General features: G+C 48.3%; 1 protein-coding gene across 3 annotated transcripts in view; it reads left to right on the forward strand.

Moving 5' to 3' along the window:
- The window catches only part of ETS1 (ETS proto-oncogene 1, transcription factor), a 112,704-nt gene that overhangs the window by 44,831 nt on the left and 43,517 nt on the right, over positions 1-24,356 (forward strand). The window contains exon 1 of one of the 3 annotated variants that reach the window (XM_056860314.1): positions 529-610. The exons of the other annotated variants lie outside the window; for them this stretch is intronic. Within the exon in view, the coding sequence (XP_056716292.1) occupies positions 529-610 (82 nt within the window). Of the gene's footprint in view, positions 1-528; positions 611-24,356 lie in introns of those variants that run through there. 3 annotated transcript variants of the gene reach the window in all.

A 24,356-nucleotide genomic window follows, 5' to 3' on the forward strand; every position in this document is an offset into this window, starting at 1 on the left:
CCGTGGTTCTTACTCCGGATCAATTAATGCGGGGTAAAAAGCAGGTTTTTTTTGGTGCTAGTGGAGACCCCCCCTTCCCGGAGCCGGGGGCAGAGCCGATTCGACGCGGAGGGCCGCGGAGGCGCCTTCCTTCTCTCCCCCCCCCCCCTCCATCCATCCATCCCCGGCGCGCCGGCCCCGGAGGCAGCCGCCGGGCGGCCGGGCTTTTGAAGCGGGCCGCGGGGGCGGAGGGGCGGCGCGTCCCTCCCCCGGCCGGCTGTCACGGCGCAGGGGCCGGCCCCCCGGCCTCCCTCCTCCCCTCCGCCGCCGCCCGGCGAGCTCCTCGGCTGGGGAACGGGCAAGAGGGGAGGCCGGAGCCGCGCCACAAACGCCCCCAAGGCGAGAGACCCCCGAGCCCGTCGGGCCGCGCCGGAGGAGGAGGAGAGGCGGCCCGCAGCAGCCAGGCGGGGGGCGGGGAGGCGTCCCAGCCGGGGGTCCCCCCCCCAGGAGCCGTCCCGGGCAGCAGCCCCCCCACCCCCGTCCCTCGCCATGAAGGCGGCGGTGGACCTGAAGCCCACCCTGACCCTCATCAAGACGGAGAAAGTCGACGCGGAGCCCTTCCCTTCTCCCGGTGAGTGGGGTCCGTTGCTCGAGGGACTGGGGGCGGCGGGGGGGGGGGGGCTTCTCGGAGGTTTTGCCTTGGGGCGAAAACGCACGGCCGCTTGAGCCTCCTTCCTCCCCTGTTCCAGCCGGGATCCAGCCAGGATCGAACGCACGGCCGTGCGTTCGATCCTGGCTGGATCCCGGCTGGAACAGGGAAGGCAGGAGGCTCAAGCGGCCGTGCGTTTTGGATCCGCCGCTCCCTAAATGCGCGTCCCCCCCCAGCCAAATTCTCCAAACTCTACCATCAGCCCCCCCAGGCAGAATTTTGCGAAGTCATATCAATTTTTTTCAATAATAATTTTTTTTTAATTTTCTCAATTGGACCTATTTATAAAACAACATCCAATACTAATAATACTAAAAAAAACCCCCACGCTTAAAATTTCTAAATGAACCCTACGTGGACTCCCCCCCCTCCCCCTTCCATCTAAAAATAAATCGTATCAACTTTTGCGAACGGGGCTAATCCCCCCCCCCTTTTTTTTAAAATTCAGATGGGGGGAAATGCGCATCCCCAGAGCGGCGGATCCCGGGCCAACCCCCCCCCCCGAGCCTTTTTGGCCGCCCCGCTTCCCGGGAGAGGCGCGCCCGGAACGGCTCCCCTCCCCGCCCGTCCCCGTGACTGCTGGGTGACCCCTCGACGGGGCGGCGGCTGGTTTCGTTTGATCCGCCGGCGGGGCGCTCTCCTCCCTCCTTGCCCAGGGGAGATCGGATGGCACCGCTGCGTTGGTGTGCGTTTTTGGCTCTGTCGGGGGTGGGGGGGCTGAAACCTTAGTGGGGTTTGCGCGCCCTGTCGCACCCCACCCCACCCCTCCGTTTCCCACCCTACCGCGTTCAGAACCGAGGCTGGGGAGATCGTGGTGGCGGGGCCAACCTAGGGCGATCTCAAGGGCTTTGGGGACCCCAGTCTGGAACCCCTGGCCCTAGGAAAGTCCAGGGGATCGTCGATTCGTAGAGTTGGGAGGGACCGCCAGGGTCATCTAGTCCAACCCCCTGCACAGTGCAGGGATTTCACAACTACCTCCCCCACCCCACCCCCAGTGACCCCTACTCCATGCCCAGAAGATGGCCAAGATGCCCTCCCTCTCATCATCTGCCTAAGGTCATAGAATCAGCATTGCTGACAGATGGCCATCCAGCCTCTTCTTAAAAACCTCCAGGGAAGGAGAGCTCACCACCTCCCGAGGAAGCCTGTTCCACTGAGGAACGGCTCTAATAGAATCATAGAGTTGGAAGGGAAAGTCTCCCGCCCCCCTCTTTGGGTCTGCTCTTTTTGCCCCTGCGCACAGCTGTACTGTACTCCAGGAGTGTGGGAGAGAAAAGCAGGGAGGTTGTGTGGGCTGAAATCTTCACATGCCTCCCTCCCCTGCGCCCAAATTACATCCAGTTTTTTTTTTATGGTAGTTGGGATTTGCTGAAAGCAGCACATTCTGTGGATGCCAAGGAACAAATTTAGAGAAAATTGGCTTGTGGGGGGGGGGAAGTGAGAATAAACCCTTTTGCATCCAAGATCGCCTCATTAGACCTTCGCCTGGTTTCTCTTTAAGTTGGTTCGTTTGGAAACTCGCATGGGCGCCTTTGGCTTAACTCTCTGGTCTCCGGTTTGCTTTCACGGTGCCATGGACAGGCTCAGACTGGGGCGGCTGCTTCGGCCGGGCTCGGGTTCCTGCCCTGCCAGGAAACTCTGTGGCCAGTCGCTCACTCTTAGCGCTGACCTACCTCGCAGGGTTGTTGTGAGGATAAAGTCTCCCGGCGGGTACCATCCTAAGCTCCTGGGAGCTGGGGCAGGGGGAGGAGGGACGCCGAGTGAATCAACGCTTGGAGAGAATCCAGATATGAACTTCCAAGAGATTTGAGGGAGATGAAATTCTTAATTTCGTCGCCTAACGGAAAATGCATTCTTACTTGAAAAAGAGACTTTAGAGAGAGGGGAAAAAAACCCAGGCCTGTTTTCTCCTGTCCAGAAGGGTCTGTGTATTCAACCAATAAAAAGAATATCCTTTGTGGGGGTGTTTTTGTGGGTGGGAAAAGGGGGGGTGATTTTCCTCTTTAAGAACGTGCTACCATCAGCTCGGCATCCCTCAAGACTTTGTGTAAAGTTTTAAATATCTCGTCAAAGATTTTTATCAAGACTCTCCAGTGCTGTTGCTAAGCTGTTCTCCACCCCCCCACACACACACACCCAAGGGCTGGGAAAATTGTATGATGAAGGGGAGGGGGAGGCGGGTGTCTGATGTTATCTGGAGAGATGGTTTCGGTGACGCGTTGCTACGTTACCGTTGCCATCATTAACTTCTCGCTGTTCTGGTCTGTGGTTAACAGGAAGCCCGGTCCATCTCTGCAGACGTTCTAACCTCAGATGACTCGAGAGCCGGCCCTCAAAGGCGAACCCTTCAGCCTTCTGGGGAAGGGAGGGTGGGGGTTGTGATGCTCTTGGTCTTGCAACGGCCTGTAGAGTGGGTAAAATTCAGCACCTTCTTACTCTTCCCGGCCTGGTGTCCTAGTGCGTCTGTTTGCTCATAACAACAAACAGGAGACCTTGTGGTGCCTTAAACTCATTTTTATTCTAGTTTATGCTTTTATGGAGCGGCAGCGTGGTGTAGTGGTTGAGCAGCTGCTTGGCATGCAGAAGGTCCCAAGTTCAATCCTTGGCATCTCCAGTTAAAGGGACTAGGCAAGTAGGTGATGTGAAAGACCTCTCAGACCCTGGAGAGCCACTGCTGGTCTGAGTAGACAGTACTGACTTTGATGGACCAAGGGTCTGGTTCAGTATAAGGCAGCTTCATGTGTTCATGTGTCGGACTAGGATCTGGGAGAAGAAGAGTTGGCTTTTATATGCCAACTTTCTCTACCACTTAAGGAAGAATCCAACCAGCTTACAATCGCCTTCCCCTCCCCACAACAGACCCCTGTGAGGTAGGTGGAGCTGAGGGAGCTCTAAGAGACTAGCCCAAGGTCACCCAGCTGGTAGGAGTGCGGAAACCAACCCGGTTCACCAGATGAGCTTCTGCTGTTCATGTGGAGGAGTGGGGAATCAAACCCGGTTCTCCAGATTAGAGTCCACCACCCCAAACCACCGCTCTTAACCACTACACCAAACTGGTTCGAATCCCCACTCAGCCACGGAAGCTTGCTGGGCGACCTTAGGCCGGTCACACGCTCTCAGCCTAACCTATTTCACAGGCAGTTTCTGTGGTTAGCTATGCTGGACTGCAGTAGAACAGTTAGACTTGAGTTCAATAGCACCTTAGAGACCGCTAAGAGTTCCAGGGTGTAGGCTTCCAAGAGTCAACACTCCCTTCGTCAGACACAGCGTCTGATGAAAGCTCATGCCATGAAAATCTAGTTGGTTTCTAAGGTGCTACTGGACTCAGATCCAACTATCTCACAGGGTTGTTGTGGGGAGAGGATAACTGTATAAGCTGCTTTGGGTCCCGGTTGGGGGGGGAAAGGAGGGATATAAATAAAGGAAATAAATAATTATTATGGAGCCCGCTTTTTGACATAGGAGTGGCTTTTCATGTTTCTGATTTGGCTCTCAAACGTCTTGGAAAGTGACTCCGGGCTTCTTGTGACAGCTGGTGTGATTTTAAGTGGCACGTAGGGAAGGGAAGATGAAGAGTGCCGAAAGTCTGCAGCCGACTCATGGCAACCCCCGTGAAATTCCAGCTTATGGGGTTTTCAAGGCAAGAGATGAGCAGAGGTGGTTTGGCGTTGCCTTCCTCTGTACAGCAGTCCTCATTTTCCTTGGTGGTCTTCCATCCAAGTACCAACCGTGTTTGACCCTGCTTAGCTTCTGAGTTCTGATGAGATGGGGCTAATCTGGGCTATTAGGGCCACTACAGGGGAAGGGAAAGCCGCAGCTCCAAAAAGTGATCACTAAAAGTCAAGTCCTGCCGTTGGCCTCCTAAAGGACATCAAGACCAGTCAGAAAAGATACACACACCCAGCACAGACTGTACTAAGAGTCTTTAGTTCCCCCAAGCTCTGTACAAATTGTTTTGAAAGGGATCGTGAAACTAAAAGCAGGTGCCAAGACAGGGCCTGCTCCAGACTCTTCAGAGATACCTACTTCATCCAGGCTAGACTATCTAACATACAGAAGGACTACACAAAATGAGCTCAGGAACTGACTAGGGAGCTGATAGGCAAGCTGTTGTTCTTTAATTCAGCCTCTCCCTTTCTGAACCTACCGTACAGGGTTGTTGTAAAGATGTCTGAGGCAATATATGCGGAGAGCAGTAACCACCGTACAGTGCTATAGAAAAACTAAATCCTGACAGTAATGGGCCTTGTAAATAAATCCACGACAGTCACAAAAAGGATTCCTCCTTTACAGGGATAGCAACAGCTTGGAAGGGGGAGAAAAATAATTCTAGTTCCCAAAGGCAATTTTTAACATTCCAGAGTAAACAAAAGGCTTTTTACATGCCCAAAGTACACAACACTAGAGGCATTTGCAAGACAAAGAAGTCTAGGGAGAGATACCCAGATCCTAAATCTAGTCATGGTCAGTTTTGGTCATTTGTTTGTTCCACATGTGAATCTGTGCCAGTATGCAGGTCTGTGTAAAGCGGTGTCTGGATTATCTAAATGTTACAGGCACGCTCCAACTCATGTGATTTGTCGCTATTGTGGAACCATCTGAATTTGGGTCTGAGGAAGAGATATGTGAGCTTTGCAGGTTTGCACGCTTCTGATTTGAATGTTGTCTCAGGAGAGAGATCTCACTTGACTGTCCCACTGACCTTGGATCAGATGTCTTGGCTTCCAGTAAACATCTCTGCTCCATTTGACGTGTCATTGCTTTCCTTGAAAGCCTTAGGAGGCCTGTGTCCAGCATAACTTGGGGACAATGGTTCTTGTTCTGTTTGTCCCTAGAGATTGTCCAGCGAAGCCCTGCCCTCTTTATATGGCTCATTTATTTCTTTAGGAAATGTATGTGCTGCCTCTTCAGAGAAACTGATCAAAGTGAATTACAACGTAAGGCAAGTACAGCAATTAAAAATTCAAATTAAATCTGGCCCATTTAGTTTTTAAAAAGGCTCAACCCAGCTGCCATTAAAAACCAACAACCCAGCAGAACAAGAGCAACAGAAAAGCATGATAAAATCATAAGACCATAATTTATTTTTTAAAACCCTAAAATCTACCGGGGTACCTCGCAGGCCCTGTAACTCTGGTATAAAGGGAATTACCTGGGAAGAGAACACCTCTGCAAACTTTGTGATATATCAGGATTAATGCAAATTACCAGCCTTGTATGTAGACCCTCAAGGAAGGGCTTGTTAACGATAGGACGTTTTGGAGGACATTGATTCATAGCCATGAGTTGGAAGCGACTTGACTGCACAACACTCACACAAGGGAGGGGTTTCATGAAGCTGCTTTATACTGAATCAGACCCTGGGTCCATCAAATTCAGTATTGTCTACTCAGACTGGTAGTGGCTTTCCAGGGTCTCAAGCAGAGGTCTTTCAAATCACCTGCTCCAAATCCTTAAACTGAATAAGAAGAATTGGTTTTTTTATACCCCGCTTTTCTCTGTCTTTAAGGAGTCTCAAAATGGCTTAAAATCACCTCCCCCCCCCCATAACAGGCACCTTGTGAGGTAGGTGGGGCTGAGATAGTTCGGAGAGAACTGTGACTAGCCCAAGGTCACCCAGCAGACTTCATGTGGATGAGTGGCGAATGGAACCTGGTTCTCCAGATTAGAGTCCACCGCTCTTAACCACTACACCACGCTGGCTGTTGGAGCTGCCAGGGATTGAACCTGAGACCTTTTGTATGCCAAGCAGATGCTCTACCACTAACCGAGCTACAGTTCCTCTCCTTGTCTCCAAACTGGCTGAGCTTGTGGGCTCTTTGGGATTTCGAAGAACCGCTGTGGGCACAACCCCAGAATGACTGTCACGGGGAACGAGGCCAGATGCAAAACAATGGTGGGTTCGAAACTAAGCAACCCCCTCTGTTGGAGGCAGCTAATTCTGAAGGGGTCCTCCTTCCCACAGACCCAAAAATGATACCTCCTGGGCTCATCTGAACCATCTGCTATTTCGACTGTGGAGAAAAGCCAGGATTGGCTCTTTGCTTTGGGGGGCGGGGAGGGAAGAAGGCACCACGGGTGCCACATTGGGGATTGCTGCCCCCAGGGTCTCAAGATATTTCCTGGTGTCGCTGGAGACTGCATACTGCACAGATGGGGTGATGGTGGCTGAGCAAGCCGCAGCATGAGGCCGTTTTAATCTTGATGGGTCACAACGGGCGCACAGATCTGGCGCGCAGCCGGTCGACTTCTGTTAAGTGACGAGCTTTCATTTCATCCTTCAGTGGATGGACTCCTTTTTAATGCCGTTTTGGCTCTTTCAAACGGAACTGTTTCTTGCCGTTATTTTTTCTTGATGCTCCTGTGTGCCTTGGCTTTCCTTTTTGCATTGAAATCATTAATCACTGGCAGCTTCGGATATCTACATGGAAGGGCGAGCTTCATAAGTTAAAAAAAACAAAAAACAGCGTACTATGAGGCACGTCCGCACATGCATTGATTGGGAGATAAGATATGCTCAGCGGCGCATGCAATCCCCACAGCGTTCTCGCATCCTGGGTTTAAGCCACGCTTATGCCACTCTTGGCCTCTTGGCTGAGAGGGATAACTCTTTGGGAACAGGCCGCAGGGTAGGGATTTCCCACTGCCTGTACAGGATATTCCGGAAGAAAACGTCCCAGCCTTTTCTCGTAATTCCTCTGGCAATTCCTGTCATTTGCAACGAAGTGCTGCCGTAAGAGGCCAGTTCACAAGTTACAGGGAACACACATACAATCCAAGTACCCCTGATTTTTCTTTGTGTGTGCACTGAGTAATTCTGAATGTTACATTCAACACATGTACAGGCTAAATATATGATGTAACCCCCCCATGAACTGATCCCCAGTTTTATTTGTAAAGTAAATGAGTGTTGGCTGTTTCCTACAAACAGATATGCCCATGTACAAGCAAGATAGAATCATAGAGATAGAAAGGGCTATACAGGCTTTCTAGTCCAACCTCCTGCTCAGTGCAAGATCAGCCTAAAGCATCTCCCACTATTACAACTGATCTCTAGGTGACAGAGATCAGTTCCCCTGGGGAAAATGGCCACTTTGGAGGGTGGACTCTAAGGCTTTGTACCCCACTGAAGTCCCTCCCTCCCCCAAACCCCGCCCTCCTCAGGCTCCACCCCCAATATCTCCAGGTATTTTACAACCTGGAGGTGGCAACCCTAATCATTAGCCTCAAAGGAACAGAAAGCTACCTGGTTGCTCAGAGGAATTTTATGTTAGGTATCTCCTCTCAGATAAAGATCTTAAAATCCTTACACTTGTTGCAAAATTTTGTTTTATGGCAACCAGGATAAGACATGCTATGGTTACAGCAACAGATGAAGGATGAATACTAATCTTGATTTTAGATAGACCTCCGATTTTTAGAATGACAATTTAATGTTATTTAATGTCATTTAACTATGTATTGTATTTTGATTTTATTTATCATTTGTTTTTATCACTGTTATGCTGGTCTATGACGGTAATAAAGTAAAGTAAGTAAACCTCAAAGGGGAAAAATGCAACTTTTCTAGTTCACAGTAAGTTGCTGTCTTTGCTCATCTGGTAAGGATTTTTACGTTATAGCTGTATGCAGAGTTACTGCAGTAAAACCACTGAAATGACTGGGCTTAGACAGGAGTAACTTTGTACGGGAGGCACTTTTAGTCACCATAGGAGACAAGTGACTATTTTTTAAAAGTCTAAAGCATCACAATGCCATACTGAATAGCAACTGCTTCCAGCAAGCAGGAGTTCAACTGGAATGTTATACCTGTTTTTGGGATGTGATGATGCTGTGGCTCACTGGTAGAGCATCTGCTTGGCATGCAGAAGGTCCCAGGTTCAATTCCTAGTATCTCCAGTTAAAGAAACCAGGCAAGTAAGGTGATGTGAAAGACCTCTTCCTGAGACCCCGGAGAGCTGCTGCCGATATGAGTAGACAATTCTGACTTTGATGAACCAAGGGTCTAATTCAGAATAAGGCAGCTTCATGCATGTTCTTCCAGATGAACCTTGAGAGAACAATAGGAACCAGCACATGGATTATTATTTTTTGATGGGGAGGTTGAACTTGTGGAGATTTGATTTGTCCATCAGACCATGCCAGAGTATCTGTTTAAACTTTAACTTCCCAAAGCAGACCTTAGCTGCAGAGTCTTCCACAGAGCTTGAAGAGAGGGCGCTCAAGAAGAGTCTTTTTGTTCACGCGGGTTCTGGGGACTCAAAGGGTGTGAATCAGAAAGAGACTCCTTGGGGTTGTGAGAGAGGGCCTTTTCTCCCCGTTTTCTTAAGATCTGTTTTCTCTCAGACAAGTTAACAAGGCCATTAAAGTTTAAATCTGATTCTTCCTGTGCCTTGGAAGACTGGGGGCATTTTTTAAGTTGACCGAAAGTTCAGGCTGTGACTGAAAGAGCTCTCAAAACCAACAAAAAAAAGAGATGATTTCCTATCGGCCTTAGTCCCAGCGGCTTCTGTTTTGGGTGGATGAAATCATGTTGCCAGATTGAGAGGTCGATATTGTCAATTATGGGGCTTCATGCCCCTTCCCCTCCAGTTCACTTTGGAAAGAACGCTTTAATGGTTTCACAGGCGCTACTGTGCATCTTATGGAGATTCATCGCCGGCACGCTCTGGGTCTGGTCACACCCCAGAGGGGCAAAAGCCATGTCCACTGGCAAGTCTTTGGTCCCCGCAGAGTATTTTTATATAGGAATTTATACCCTTCTTTTCTCTCGAATGGGAACCCAAACCGAAACAACATCATTCATCTCGCTTCTGTTAAGTCTTCCCAATATTAATCCTGTGTAGTAGGTCGGGCTGAGAGAGAGGAACTGGCTCCAGGTCACCCAGGTGAGCTTCAGTGGCAGGGCAGAGATTCAGACTGGGGTCTCCCAGACCCTTGTCTGCAGCTCTCACTTCTGCACCACACTGCCCCTCGATATGAACATTACTTCATATCTGTGATCTGTTCTTAAGGCCCATTGACAGGAATGTGATGGCAAAAATCTTAGGCTGGTATTTGATCCTAGAAAGATTGTCTCCTGACACCAAATAACTGTATAAATACAAATCTGTGCAAATGGCTGATGTTCAATAAAATGACTTAAAAGCCTAGGTGAATGGGGGGGAAAAGTTCTAACCCAGAGGAAGAAGGCTAACAAATAATTTATCTGCCACCCTTCAAGGAGTTTCCAGGCAGCCTAAGTGACTCTCCTCCTTTATAATGACATACATATTAAACTGTACAACAACTCTGTGAGGAAGGTTAGGCTGAGAAAGCGTGACTAGCCATCTGGGGTGGTTCATGGCAGAGGGGGGGTTGAATCCTGGTAGGGTTGCCAACTTCCAGGTGGTGGCTGAAGATCTGGAATTACCACTGACCTCCAGGTGACAGAGATCAGTTTCCCTGGAGAACATGGCCACTTTGGAAGGTGGACTCTATGGCATTATACACCATTGAAGGTGGACTCTGTGGCATTATACCCCATTGAAGTCCCTCCCCTCTCCAAACCCCGCCCTCCCCAGGCCCTCCCCTCCAAATCTCCAGTTATTTCCCAACCTGGAGCTGGCAACCCTAATCCTGGTGTCTCTGGTTTTTCTGTGTGCTCCTATGCAATATAACACCCCTGTGTTCTGGGATGCTGGGCTTTCTGGCCTCCCTTCCCCCAGCATTCTTCTCTTTGCACATTTGTAGATGTATGTGTGTGAGCCCTGATCTGGATGGGTCAGGCTAAGCCAATCTCACCAGATCGGGGAAGCTAAGCAGGTTCAGCCCTGGTTGGTATTTGGATGGGAGATAGGGTTGCCAACCTCCAGGTAGTAGCTGGAGATCTCCTGCTATTTCAACTGATCTCCAACCTATAGAGATCAGTTCACCCGGAGAAAATGGCCGCTTTGGCCTTTGGACTCTTTGGCATTGAAGTCCCTCCCCAAACCCCGCCCTCCTCAGGCTTGCCCCCCAAATCTCCCGCTGGTGGTGAAGAGGGGACCTGGCAACCCTAATGGGAGACCACCAAAGAATCCCAGGGTTGCTATGCAGAGGAAGGCTCTGGCAGAACAACTGTGTTAGTCTCTTGCCTTGAAAACCCTATGGGGTTGCCATAAGACGGCTGTGACTTGACGGCGCTTTACACATACGTACACAAGCGTGTGTGGGCATACCTGTGGCAAAGCGGGCGTTGGCTCACAAAAGCTTCTGCCACAATACTCCCCCCCCCCAGTTTTCACTGTGCCGCAAGGCTCATTTTATCTGCGGCAGAGGAACAAGGTTTCTCCTGTTTTTTTTTTAAAAAATGACTGTCCCAAATAAATAGAGACAGTTGGAGCGTGTGTAAAACTGTGTTCCCCAAACTCAGCCCATCTGTTTCTTTTCTGCCAGGGTCAGGCCGGTCTCTGCGGTTGCACAAAAAAACGAGGGCTTTGGCTGAGGCCGCTTTAGTGATGTGTCACTGGGACTTGGAGCCTCTGGGAGAGAAATTTCTCACAAGTGTGGCTTGATGTCACTGGGGCTTCCCACAGGGAAAACAAGCAAGGGAAACACAACGTAACATTTACGAAGTGGGACGGGATGGTCTGGAGCCTACCAGTCCTCACTTGGGTGGTGGAAGCTGTACTCTTGCCCTAAACACTGCTGCCTAGAGAGTTAAAATCCCACACGGGGCTGCTTGTAAATAAAGAAGGAAATATGACCACAGAGCTGGATCTTTCTTTCCCCCCTACTGTCAGGAGAAGACAGGAGGGGAAACCAAACCTGAAATCCAATCTTGTCAGGCTTCTCAATGAGGCAGCGTCCACAGCTCACTGGAAGAGGGTGTGTGTTCGATAGGGGAAGGGCCGTGGCTCATTGGTAGAGCATCTGCTTGGCATGCAGAAGGTCCCAGGTTCAATCCCTGGAATCTCCAGTTAAAGGGACTAGGCAGGTAGGTGATGTGAAAAAACCCTGCCTGAGACCCTGGGAAGCCACTGCCTGTCTGAGTACCCAATACTGACTTTGATGGACCAAGGGTCTGGTTCAGTATAAGGCAGCTTCACGTGAAAGGTCCAGGTTCCATTCTTAGCTTCTTCAGTTGAAAATGCTCTGAAGTTCAGTGCTCGGCAAGATCTCTACCCAAGATCATGGAGTGTTTCAGATAGTCTGAGTAGACAACGACTGGAATAGATGGACCAGTGGTTTGAGATCTTATGGACATGCTCCACATGGCCCCGGTTTACCAGGGACAGTCCCAGTTTTCTAGCACATATAAATCCATCCCTTGTTTGCCTTATTATTAGCACTTTCCACCACCACCATATAGAGCACAAACTCCTTGCTTTGACCATGATTGCCCAAGCTAGCCTGTTCTAATCAGATCTTGATAGATAAGCAGGGTTGGCCCAGGTTAGTACTTGGATGGGAGACCACCAAGGAAGATCTTGGAAGATAAACAGGGTCAGCTGGATTAGTACTTGGATGGGAGACCACCAAGGAAGCCCAGGGTTGCTACCCAGAGGCAGGCAATGGCAAACCACCACTGTCCGTCCCTTGGTTTGGAAACCCTACAGGGTTGCCATAAGTCGGCTGACTGCGACTTGTTGGTACTTTCCACCACCATGGCATAGAACACAAATTCCATGCTTTGACCTGGATGGCTCAGAATAGCCGGAGTGTGATGGCCTAACATGGCCATCCTTCTGAATGTGGACTTCTTACCAGTCACACACACACAGCCTAACCTACTTCACAGGGTTGTTGTGAGGATAAAATACAGGAAAGGAGGAAGATGTAAGCCACTTTGGGTCCCCATTGGGGTGCAAGGCGGGATATAAATAAAGTAAATAAATAAGATAAAGTCCGGACTGCACCCAGACATGTCGTTTTCTTTGTAACAAAGATATGCCATTTGTTGACAACCCTATGTTTTCGAAAGGTTGGGGAGTAACCCCCAATCATGTTGTAAAATCATGTGATCGTCCCAAAGAACAAAAAAAAAAAATCAAACCTTATATGGTGAGCTGTGACAATAGATGAAGATCTTTACTGGTTTCTATGTGTGTCATTAATTAACTCTCACCATCTCGCTGGCCAGGTCATTTCCTTCCACTGGGATCTCTGTCCTTTAGTGTGAAAGCAATCTAACATCCTAGCCAAATCGTTCAGGGCATTTGCAAGTAAAGGAGAAGCCCTCAGCAATTGCAAACTCACTTTGCATCTCTAAAGACACCCCCCCTCCCAAATCCATATAAAGGGAAGAATTTTAAGAGCTTGTACTCAAAACATCCAATAAGAAATGTCTGCTCAGGAAGCTCTGGGTAGTAGAGCTATCATTTCCCCCAGGAACATGTGCCCAGCTTGGATTGATCACAGGTTGTACAATTTGCAACCCTGTATTTATAGCGGGGCCACTATAATCTGCAGAATTACTATGGGAATCCCTGGGTATCTCTCAAAGAGGGACTGAAGACATGATGCTGCCTTACAGCCGGTTAGATTATTGGTCCATATAGTCCAGTATTCAGACTGCTAGTGGCTCTCCAAGATCTCAGGCTGAGGAAGGTATTTTCTCAACACCCATGACTTGAGATTCTTTAACTGGAGGTGGCAGGGATTGAACTTGGGACCATCTGCATGCAAAGTAGGAACTCTTCCCCTGAGCCAGCCACCCTCCTGCTTTTCTCCCTCTCTCATAATACTAGAACATGGGGTCATCTGCTGAAGCTGGAGGGTGAGAGATTCAAAACAGATAAAAGGAAGTATTTCTTGACACAACGCATAGTTAAATTGTGGAACTCCCTGCCCCAGGATGTGGTGATAGCTGCCAACTTGGAAGGCTTTAAGAAGGGAGTGGACATGTTCATGGAGGAGAGGGCTATTCATGGCTGCTAGTAAAAATGGATACTAGTACTCATGATGCATACCTATTGTTTCCAGGATCGGATGGGCATGCCTATTATATTAGGTGCTGTGGAACATTGGCAGGATAATGCTGCTGCAGTCATATTATTTGTGGGCTTCCTGGAGGCACCCGGTTGGCCATTGTGTGAACAGATTGCTGGACTTGATGGACCTTGGTCTGATCCAGGATGGCCTTTCTTATGTTCTTATGTAAGAGGATCTATCCCATATTTTGCCCATGCCTAAGTTATTCTGATCAGTTAGGATCAGGATGGGGTACCTGGAATCAGGATACCATAAGGACCACTTCCTCTCCTACAATACTCCCTGTACACTATGTCACCTTCAAAGCCCTTGTTCTGAAAATTGGTGGTCTCGAGACACAGGACAGGGTCTTTTGAGTGGGGGGCACCAACTCTGTGGAATGCCCTGCTGAGGGAGATTCATGGGGCTCCATCATTTTAGATGTCCCAGAGGGAAGGCGAGACATTTTTGTTTTGGGCGGCCTTCTGCTTTGAAGAACTGGGCAGCAATTGTGTTTGAAGACTCTGTGCTTCATTTGACAGATCATGTCTTTCATTGGTTGGGTTGACTCCCTTGTGTAACTTCATGATGCATGATTTTAAGGCATGTTTCACAGCTGCCTTGAGGATCGGACAGGGGCGATAAGGTGGAGCATAAACATTTTAAGCCATGTGGCTCTGAGATGTGTTACGTATGGTACGCATTCCTGAAATGTTACTGGTTCTCTGCCAAGGGCCTTTTGAATACCATTGCTGCCTTTTTCTCCTGGCAGAGTTCCTGGACCTTTGAGAGTTGGAAATTCAAATAGCAGTAGCATTTTCCCTCCCTGCATCTCCAGGCCCAGAAAAGGTGGACCTATCAATTTGAGAACCATCATGCTGTTAAAGGTGTAGAGTGTCTACTAGGGGAAGAAAAAGGTACTCTCCACCCCACCCCACCTGAGTGGATTCTTGTGACTCTTTGGTCATCTTGATAACGTCTGCTTTCATTTTAAGAGAACGGGTTTCTGGACTTCACAACTAAACTCTTGGAACTGTATGCAACATCTGCTCTTGACTCAACAAACAAATCCAGCTATATGTGTAATTTAAATAACAGTTTCACAGGCAGGGCAAGACTCACATTTGTAGTTGTGGTTTAAGCACGTTCCTCTTGGGACTTTGAGGAAGGCTGTTAGATGCACAGAGGCCTCGATTACTCTAAGCCAGTCTTGACACAAGTTGGGTGGCCATTTAAAAAAAAAAACAAAAAAACCCTGGCATATGTGCCTGTATCTTTAACCACAACTTGCTCTGCAAATGTTAGCAGGTGTCTTTGCTTATCTCCCCATGCTACGAAAAGTGTTTCCTGCTGTTTTCTGCAACTGCTGTTGAAGGAAAGCTGGTGAGTTCCCCCCCCCCCGGTCAGTTGGCAATCCTAAGGACCCACCAAGCTGAATATAGCTGTGAAAGTGGGCAGATACATGGAAGATAAGTATCTTATTGCTGTTAGCCATGACGGCTAAATAAAACCTCCATGTTTAGAGGTAATATATCTCTGCATATCAGTTGCTGCTTGTGGACTTCCCGCAAGTATCTGGTTGACCTCAGAATTCTGGAGTAGATGGGGCTTTAATCTAACCCAGCCGGGCTGTTCTTATGTAGATCCTAGTCCTGTAAGGTTGTCCCCCAGGAGTTCAATGCATTTTGTCTGATGCTTCAACAGGCAGGTTGTCTAACTCCTGATAGGCTTCAGTGCGCGGCTGGTTGGTGACCAGAGCAAGTTGCAGATAGATGAGGTCTGCTTTGAAATTTGGGTAATACACAGAGAATTTTTCTCCCCTTAGCAAAATACTAGAACTCGGGGGGGGGGATCCAATTAAGTTGATGGAGAGTAGATTCAAGATAAACAAAAGGAAATACTTCTTCACACAGCGAGTGATTAAAATGTGGAATTTGCTGCCAGAGGATGTAGTGATTGCCACAGGCATAAAGGCAAAGGTAGTCCCCTGTGCAAGCACTGGGTCATTACCGACCCATGGGGTGATGTCCCATTCCGACGTTTACTAGGCAGACTATGTTTACAGGGTGGTTTGCCAGTGCCTTCCCCAGTCATTTTCCCTTTACCCCCAGCAAGCTGGGTACTCATTTTACCGACCTCGGAAGGATGGAAGGCTGAGTTCACCTTGAACCGGCTACCTGAAACTGACTCCCATCGGGATCGAACTCAGGTCGTGAGCAGAGCTTTTGACTGCAGTACTGCAGCTTACCATTCTGTGCCATGGGGCCACTTTAGACAGCTTTAAAAGAGGATTAGATAGATTTCATGGAGGATAGGCCTGTCAGCAGCTACTAGGTACAGTGATTAAAGGGAACCTCTACATCCAGAGGCAGTCTACCTCTGAATCCCAGTACGAGGAAGTAACATTTATTGTTTCAGGGGAAGGCCTTAGCCTCTATGCCCTGTTGGCCCTCCAGAGTGGTTTGGTTGGCCAGTGTGTGAGACAGGGCGCTGGAGTGGATGGACCACAGGCTCTGATCCAGCAGGGCTCTTCTTATGCTCTTAATATTTTTTTTAGAGAGAAAATTTCAGCAGAGGTAGCTTTTCATCACATAGGAGAACACAGATTCGATGGGGAGACAGCAGCAGAGGCTGCCACCCACCGAAATCTACCATCTCCCCTGGTTTATCACCTTTTCTCTCCCACCTCATTGCCGGCACTCTTCGCCCCTGCCCTCTTCTTTCCCACTCACACTATTGCTGGAGAAAAGAGCAAGAGTCCAGTAGCACCTTAAAGTCTAACATGGAGAGCCAGCATGGTATAGTGGTTAAGAGCAGTGGTTTGGAGTGGTGGACTCTAATGTGGAGAACCAGGTTTCATTCTCCACTCCTCTACATGAGTGGCAGACTCTAATCTGGGGAACTGGGTTGGTTTCCCCACTCCTCCACATGAAGCCAGCTGGATGACCTTGGGCCAGTCACAGCTCTCTCAGAGCTCTCTCAGCCCCACCTACGTCACAGGGTGTCTGTTGTGGGGAGGGGAAGGGAAGGCGCTTGTAAGCCTGTTTGAGTCTTCCTTAAATGGTAGAGAAAGTCGGCATATAAAATCCAACTCTTCTTCTAACAAAATTTCTGGCAAGGTATGAACTTCCTTGAGCTCACTTCTTCAGATACTTATTGCTTGGGTTCAGGACACTCTTATTAGGCATGCATGACTTCCTACACTATGCTTAAAGCTGTCTGGGGAAGGAAGGTGGAATGAGTTTTAGCAGCTCTGGGCAGAGGTGGTGGAGGTTGTGTTGCCACTGTGGGGGGACAGCCTCATCTAGCAACCCTTACTGAGCCCCCACTGGCAGCCTCTAGCACGTGATAAAGGGCCCTTATCTTAACGCTTTGTCTTGCACCAGCCCGTGAAAAGAGCTGGCGCGCTTCCTTCTGTGGGATCTGGTTACTGTAAATCGAGAGGCAGCCCTCGTAAGATCGGTTCCAGCTTCAAGGAGCGGGAACATCTGTTTGCTGTTGCTCTAGGTGTTTCATTGTATCGCAGATCTCTGTTGCTGGGGTTGGTATCCCAGGACTCCATTAACTGTGGAATAACTACGCAATTGTGGTGCAGTCACACAGATCATCCCCTGATTTGCCACGGACTGCGGTTTGCCAGGGCAGAATGTTTGGGGCTTTGCTTTGACGGGAGCTGCCCGCTATCCTCCTGGAGTTTACCATTAATGCACGATGCATTTATAGAATCACAGAGTTGGAAGGGACCACCAGGGTCATCTCGTTGGCTCACCTTGGCCCAGTCACTGTCTCTCAGCTTAACCTACCTCACAGGGTTGTTGCTGTTGAGGATAAAATGGATGAGAACAGTGTTGTAAGGCACTTTGGGTCCTCGTTGGGAGGAAAAGTGGGGTATAAATGTCTAAACAAAAAAAAAAGTAAGCAAACCAGGGACAGAGAGCTGAATGTGTGCAAACGTTGATACTGAGCAAGGAACTCGGCAAGTTTTTAGTCATTAAAACCTCAAAGGTGCATGAAGAAGTGCGGCTGCTTTCTCAAAAGACAAAGGGGGAGAATACGGGAGGCTGAGTAGGGTTTCAGTGGGAAGGAAATGGGCTTCATTGCTTTGCATAGTTCCTGTACAAGGTGGGAGTCTGAAGAACTTAGGGGGAGATGACAGTCTAGGGCCTAACTGATACATCACAAAATGAACACATCCCTGGGTTCAGGTGTCATGCACACAAGACTTCTTAAAGAACTCAGAGGCAAAACATGCTAATCTCCTGTGTGTGTGTGTAAAGTGCCGTCAAGTCGCAGCCGACTTATGGCGACCCCTTTTTGGGGTTTTCATGGCAAGAGACTAACAGAGGTGGTTTGCAGTGCCTTCCTCTGCACAGCAACCCTGGTATTCCTTGGGGGTCTCCCATCCAAATACTAACCAGGGCTGACCCTGCTTAGCTTCTGAGATCTGATGAGATCAGGCTAGCCTGGGCCATCCAGGTCAGGGCTGCTAATCTCCTAGCCCCCTGCAAAATACATGACTCGGCTTCTGGAAACCTTTGGACATTCTTTGAGATGGGCAACAAGCATGTGAATAGAGGAGATCTGGTAGGCGCTGTACACTTGGACACCCCCAAAAGGATCTGAAGAAGTGAGCTGTGACTCACGAAAGCTCATACCCTACCAGAAATTTTGTTAGTCTTTAAGGTGCTACTGGACTCTTGCTGTTTTTACTGCTACAGACAGACTGACAGGGCTGCCTACCCACTGTGATCTAACCCCAAAGGTGATTGACATCATCTCTCACCAAAGGCTGCTGAGTTTGACTTAGAAGTCAAGAGTTAGATAGATGTGTTCTTTTATGTATCGGTAAAGTAGTGTCCTGGATGGCCCAGGCTAGCCTGATCTCATCAGATCTCGGAAGCTATGTAGGGTCAGCCCTGCTTAGTACTTGGATGAGAGACCACAAAGGAACAGCAGTGTTGCTGTGTAGAGAAGGACAACGGCAAACCACCTCAGTTAGTCTCTTGCCTTGAAAACCCCATAAGGGGTTGCCATAAGTCGGCTGTGGCTTGACAGCACTTTACACACACACGTACACACAAAGTAGTGAAAGAGGATAGTAGAATAAAGGGACACTGAGATCTCCCCGAGAGGCTGTATTGGAACTCGGATGGTGAGATAGCCAGATTTGGGTGGAGGAAGTGGACAGAGAGAACTTTTTTTCTCCCTGCCCCATAATACTGGAACTGTTGGTCACCAATTGATTGGCATCAGATAACAGGAGAGATGAAGGAAGGCCCTTCTTCACACTTCACAATCTGTGCAATTCACTGCCAGACAATGGGGTACTGGCTACCACCTTTGTCGGCTTTGCAAAGGGATTAGACGAATTCACAGAGGAGAGGTCTATCAGCAGCGGTGGTAGCTAAATGGTCCCCTGGGCAGTAAACCTCTGAAGCAGGGATCAGTGGGCAGGCGACAGCAGAGGAGAGCTCCTGCCCTTCTTTTGCTCTGCTTGAGGGCTGCCTAGAGGCATCTGGCCGGGTACTTGGGGAAACAAGATGCTGGACTAGGCAGAATCATGGAATCATAGAGCTGGAAGGAACCAGCAGGGTCATCTAGTCCAACCCCCTGCACAATGCAGGAAATTCTCAACTACCTCCCCCCCACACACACTTCAGTGACCCCTACTCCATGCCCAGAAGATGGCCAAGATGCCCTCCCTCTCATGATCTGCCTAAGGTCATAGAATCAGCATTGCTGACAGACCTTTTGTCTTATCAAGGGTTTCTTCTTATTTGCCCTGAGCAGCGAAAGCAAAATAAATTTAGCAACAGATGGAAACTGCACAATGCTTTCAAACTGCCGAACTCTCTCAGCCTCAGCTTCTCCCTTTGTAACAGTAGATAATAGAATAATAACACTAGCCTGCCTTAAAGGGCTGTTGTGAGGTTTTCACAGATAACGTGCATGGCATACTTTAAACCATTGTCTAAATAATTGTTAGATTATGATATGCTGCAACTTTCATACTACGATGAAGCAGCCAAGTTCCGTAAAGATGTGGTGGCTTCCTCTCTAAAGGTCTTTTTGAAGAATAGGAGAGTCAGATGTAACATAGTGGTGTGGTGTGACGTCAGCAAGCATTGCCCTGAGAGCATACCCCACCACCGAACCCTCCATCTTCCAACGGTTGGCTTCTTATTTATCATGAACCATTTTGCTGTTACGGCTGAACTGACTGAATACAGTTGGCTTGCCTTCGGGACAGCAGGCTGTGTTTCAGCGTCCATTTGAACCTGTGATCCACCTCGCAGTCTCTCCGAGTTATTCCTTTGGCCACCCGCCCATGTTCATTTCCACACACTGGTGGCTCTGGCGCTCTGGAATTGTTGAAAGGCCCCACGTTAGCCCAATCCTGCAAGCACCATAAGGCCTTCCTTTTTTTTTAGATGAGTCTTTGATAGATTCTAGGCTGGATGGGAGGGGCCGTGGCTCAGTGGTAGAGCATCTGCTCGGCATGCAGAAGGTCCCAGGTTCAATCCTCAGCATCTCCAGTTAAAGGGACTAGGCAAGTAGGTGATGTGAAAGACCTCCGCCTGAGACTCTGGAGAGCCTGAGACCCGGGAGAGTAGACAATACTGACTTTCATGGAACAAGGGTCTGATTCAGTAGAAGGCAGCTTCATGTGTTCATGCGACGGCATGTTTGGGGAGGATATGGAGCCAGCTTATGCCTGTGTCACGCTTTCTAGCTTGATTTGAATGTTTTGGCACTGCTTTTGGCCACTTTTGTAAGCTGCTGTTTACGGTGAGCGAGGCGGGATATAAATATCAAGCAATAAATAAATTTCCTGTCTTTGTTTGAAGGGCAAACGTGAGCCGCAGTTTTCCAGTTTAGATGGAACAACAAAAACGGTGGTTTGCGCTAAAATGGACATTTCTAATCGACTCCTACCATGTGAGGAGTGGAGGGCGGAGGAGGGAACCTCTGTGAGAAGCAGAAAGCTCATTCCAACATTTAAATGTCATTTCCATGCTCTTTCACACCCATGCTTGGTCACAGTTTAGATCGCACCAGCAAAGCTGTTAAGACTCAATTTCAGTACCAGACAGAGTCACATTGTGCTTTTGCTCCCGGACTCTTTTTCTGGAAACAACTCTGCTTCGTGCTGGCTTTTGCTTCTTCTTTTTCTTTATTTCATTGTTTAGCTTTGCAGGCAGATATCGAGTTCAATTTGTCTGCTAGTCAGGCCAAAAGATTTCTCACTTTGCTGGCGTTCGGCCATGCTTACATTCGCAGTCCAAATATTGTGGACAACGTAATAAATATTTATTGATCCCAGAGTTTGCTCGCATTTTTCCCAGGTGCGCGAAAACCTTTGGCGGCAAGGGGCGATCTGTGCCGGGTTCCAGTTAGGCTGCAGTATGGACGTCCAAGCCGGTCAGGATTTTATCTTGCTCCTCTAATTTTTGGCTTTGCGGATGATTGAACATAGAACTTCCTGGAGATTTAGTTTGGCTTTTTATTTTTTTATTTTTTTTGCAATATTAGAGGAAGTTCCAGAAAGTTGACTTCTTGTCCTTTTGAGGGATGTTTTTAGCATCTTCCAGCCAGGGTGGCCAAGTTGATGCTGTTGTTTCAAAACCAGCTCCGGCTTCTGTGTCTTTCATGTTGATCTGTAGATATTAGCAGGTGATCAAACTAATCTGCATCCTCTGAAAAGTTTCTCTCCCATCTGATTTCTGCAGACCAAACTGCTCTTAAAGTCCTGGGGAGTCAGCCAGGCCAGTTTTTTACTAGCCAGCTGGCAACCCTAACTGATGCATAAGAGACATAATGCTCAGTTGCTGCAAATTGAATGGACACTGCTTCCATACACCAGCAAGACTTCTTTTTGAGTAAACTTACATATCCCTGACCTGGATAGCTCAGGATAGCCGAATCCCATCAGATCTTGGAAGTAGGATTGCCAGGTCCCCCCTGGCCACTGACTGGGGATGGGGAAAGGTAAGGTTGCCAAATCCACATTGGGAAACACTGGGAGATTTGGGGATGGAGCTGGGGGAGGTCAGGGGCGTCAGTGGGGTTCAATGCCATAGAGTCCACCCTCCAAAGCATCCATTTTCTCCAGGGGAACGGATTTCTGTGGTCTGGAGATGAGCAGTAATTCCAGGGGATCCCCAGGTCCCACCTGGAGGCTGGCATCCCTACTTGGAAGCTAAGCAAGGTTGACCCTGGTTAGTACTTAGATGGGAGACCACCAAGGAAGTCCAGGGTTGCTATGCAGAGGCAGGTCTGAGACAAACAGAGGCCCAAACCTCTGTTTGTCTCTTGCCTTGAAAACCCTACGGGGTTGCCATAAGTCAGCTGTGACTAGATAGCAACCCCCCCAACATAAATTAGAGTGTGTATCAATTTCTGAGCTTGTACATACATTCCTTGTATCCCATTCCCTGCAGATTGGGTAGCTTAAAGCATCCTTTACAGCATCCGTTTCACCCTCCTCAGGCTTTGCCCCCCCCCCAAAAAAAATCTCCCGCCGGTGGTGAAGAGGGACCTTGCAACCCTAGGGTAGGCTGAGAGAGATGGTCCTAGGGTTGCCAACCTCCAAATGGTTACAAAAAATAGGCAGCACCAAGGCTCAAAATACAAAAATTCTATAATAGCCTTGCTGTTTGCAACATCTTCTGCGGTTTGGTTAGCTTAACCTCCAAATGATGGCTGGAGTTCTCCTGGGATTACAACTGATCTCCAGCCGACAGAGACCAGTCTACCTGGAGAAAATGGCTGTTTTGGAAGGTGGACATTATGGCATTATACCCCACTGAAGTTCCTCCCCTCCCCAAATCCCACCGTTTTCAGGGTCCACCCCCCAAAATCTCCAGGTATTTCCCACCCCAGAGCTGGCAACCCTAAATGGTCCCCTGCTTAAGGGAGGTCTGTGAAGGCTGAAAAAGGCTGCAGTAAATTGTGTGTATGTGTGTGTGTGTGTGGGGGGGGGTTTGGGTTTTTTTTGACACCAACGTGCCATTATAAGAACTTGTAGGACTGGCCTTCAGGTTTGTGTCTGCACTGAACACCGCAAATCAGCAAAAATAGTTCAAAATGGTTGGTTTACAAGCTCCGAGGACAGAAAAGCAGCCATTTTGTCACACTGTAGGTTTGCTTGGGTCTCTTATTGCAAGGTTGTGGTAAAGGCAGCCTGCTTTATCTGCACTCTTGACGGGAGGAGACGAAGAATATCTCACATCTAATCACATAGCTTTTTTTCTGGTAGAGTTATTTTTATCCTTGAGCGAAAAGAAATCTTTTTTTTTTTCTGTGCACAGCGGCCAACTCCCAGCATGATACACTTTACTGTGTACCGGTAGGTCATACCAGTGAACGCCTGCCATCTTTCAACGGGCAAGCGACAGGCTGTTCCAAAGTTCACTTCCTCAGTGGTGCATTGTGGCTTAGTACAGCGGCAATAAAATCAGGGATATCGAGACACATCATTTTAGGTATTAAGTACAAGGCTGGTTAAACAGAGGATGGATGTCTTCATATATGTCCAAAGGCTTACAAAACTGAACTGGCCCTTTGAGGGAACATCTTCTCCCCGGCGTTTTCTGTGCTTGTCAATGGAAGTCGTGTCTTGTACTTCAATCTTTTTACAGTTGAAATATGTTAGTTTTGCTTTCATAAGCCACTGTGTAGGTCGGCTGGGCAGGAAAGTGGGGCAGAAATGCAAATGAATAACTAAAGTTCGTTAGAATGAACCCCATTATTTTACAAAGCTGTGTTTGTTTTCTGCATGGATGTAACAAAGTATTATATTTCCATGAAACAAATTAAACTAAGCAGAGTAAGGCATACATGAGGACCCCCTTGAAGCCATTCCTCCTCAATATTTTTTTTAAATGGAAGGCAACATGGATTCAAGAAATTTAAACAAGACACTGTCCCTAATAGTTTTTTACAAGCTTTTCAAAATATGAATAATTCATGAAAAATGGGCAATTCTGGGGTATGAGCCAGTAAGACTTGGAGATGTGTGTTCAAATTCATACTTGACCTACCTCGCAAGGCTGTAAAGATAAAAATAGGATACCCCTCCCAAGTTGGCCAACTAGAGGTTTTTGGAGGAACAGTGAAACTAAAATGTGATAATTCAGTCAATATGCATTGACCTATGATGTATATGTGTGTGTCTTTAATTAATCATTTCCCTTTTTACAGCCTAAAGTGCTTGAGAATTTATATTTTTTCCCCTTCACAACCACCCTGTGAGGTAGGTTATGCTGAGCAGGGTTGTTATATTCCCTCTTTTTAGACACCACAGATTTCCCAAGTGACTCACGCTGATAAAAATAGATAGCTTTCCCCTGATTTTCAAGATAAAAAGACACACAGGGAGAAAGAAGGGTGGGAATAGAAAGGTAGAGGAGGAAGATAATTTTTCTCCTTAGGATCTCTGCTGGGCGTGAGGGGGTGCCACCCAGTGATCCTTGGAATTCTTTCTAGTGGCAGAAGCCAGACTCTTTTTCCCATCATAGTTACGCTCCCTGGTTAGCAGGCACTTAGATCGGGCAGACGTTTCCTCCTGCTACCATTACTGCTAAATGGAGCCTCCATGTTAGATAGGGTTGCCAACCTCCAGGTGGTGGCTGGCGATCTCCTGCCATTACAACTGATCTCCAGCCGATAGAGATCAGTTCACCTGAAGAAAACAGCCGCTTTGGCAATTGGATTCTATAGCATTGAAGTCCCT

Source organism: Euleptes europaea, chromosome 14, assembly GCF_029931775.1.
Source record: "Euleptes europaea isolate rEulEur1 chromosome 14, rEulEur1.hap1, whole genome shotgun sequence".
Lineage (NCBI taxonomy): Eukaryota > Metazoa > Chordata > Lepidosauria > Squamata > Sphaerodactylidae > Euleptes > Euleptes europaea.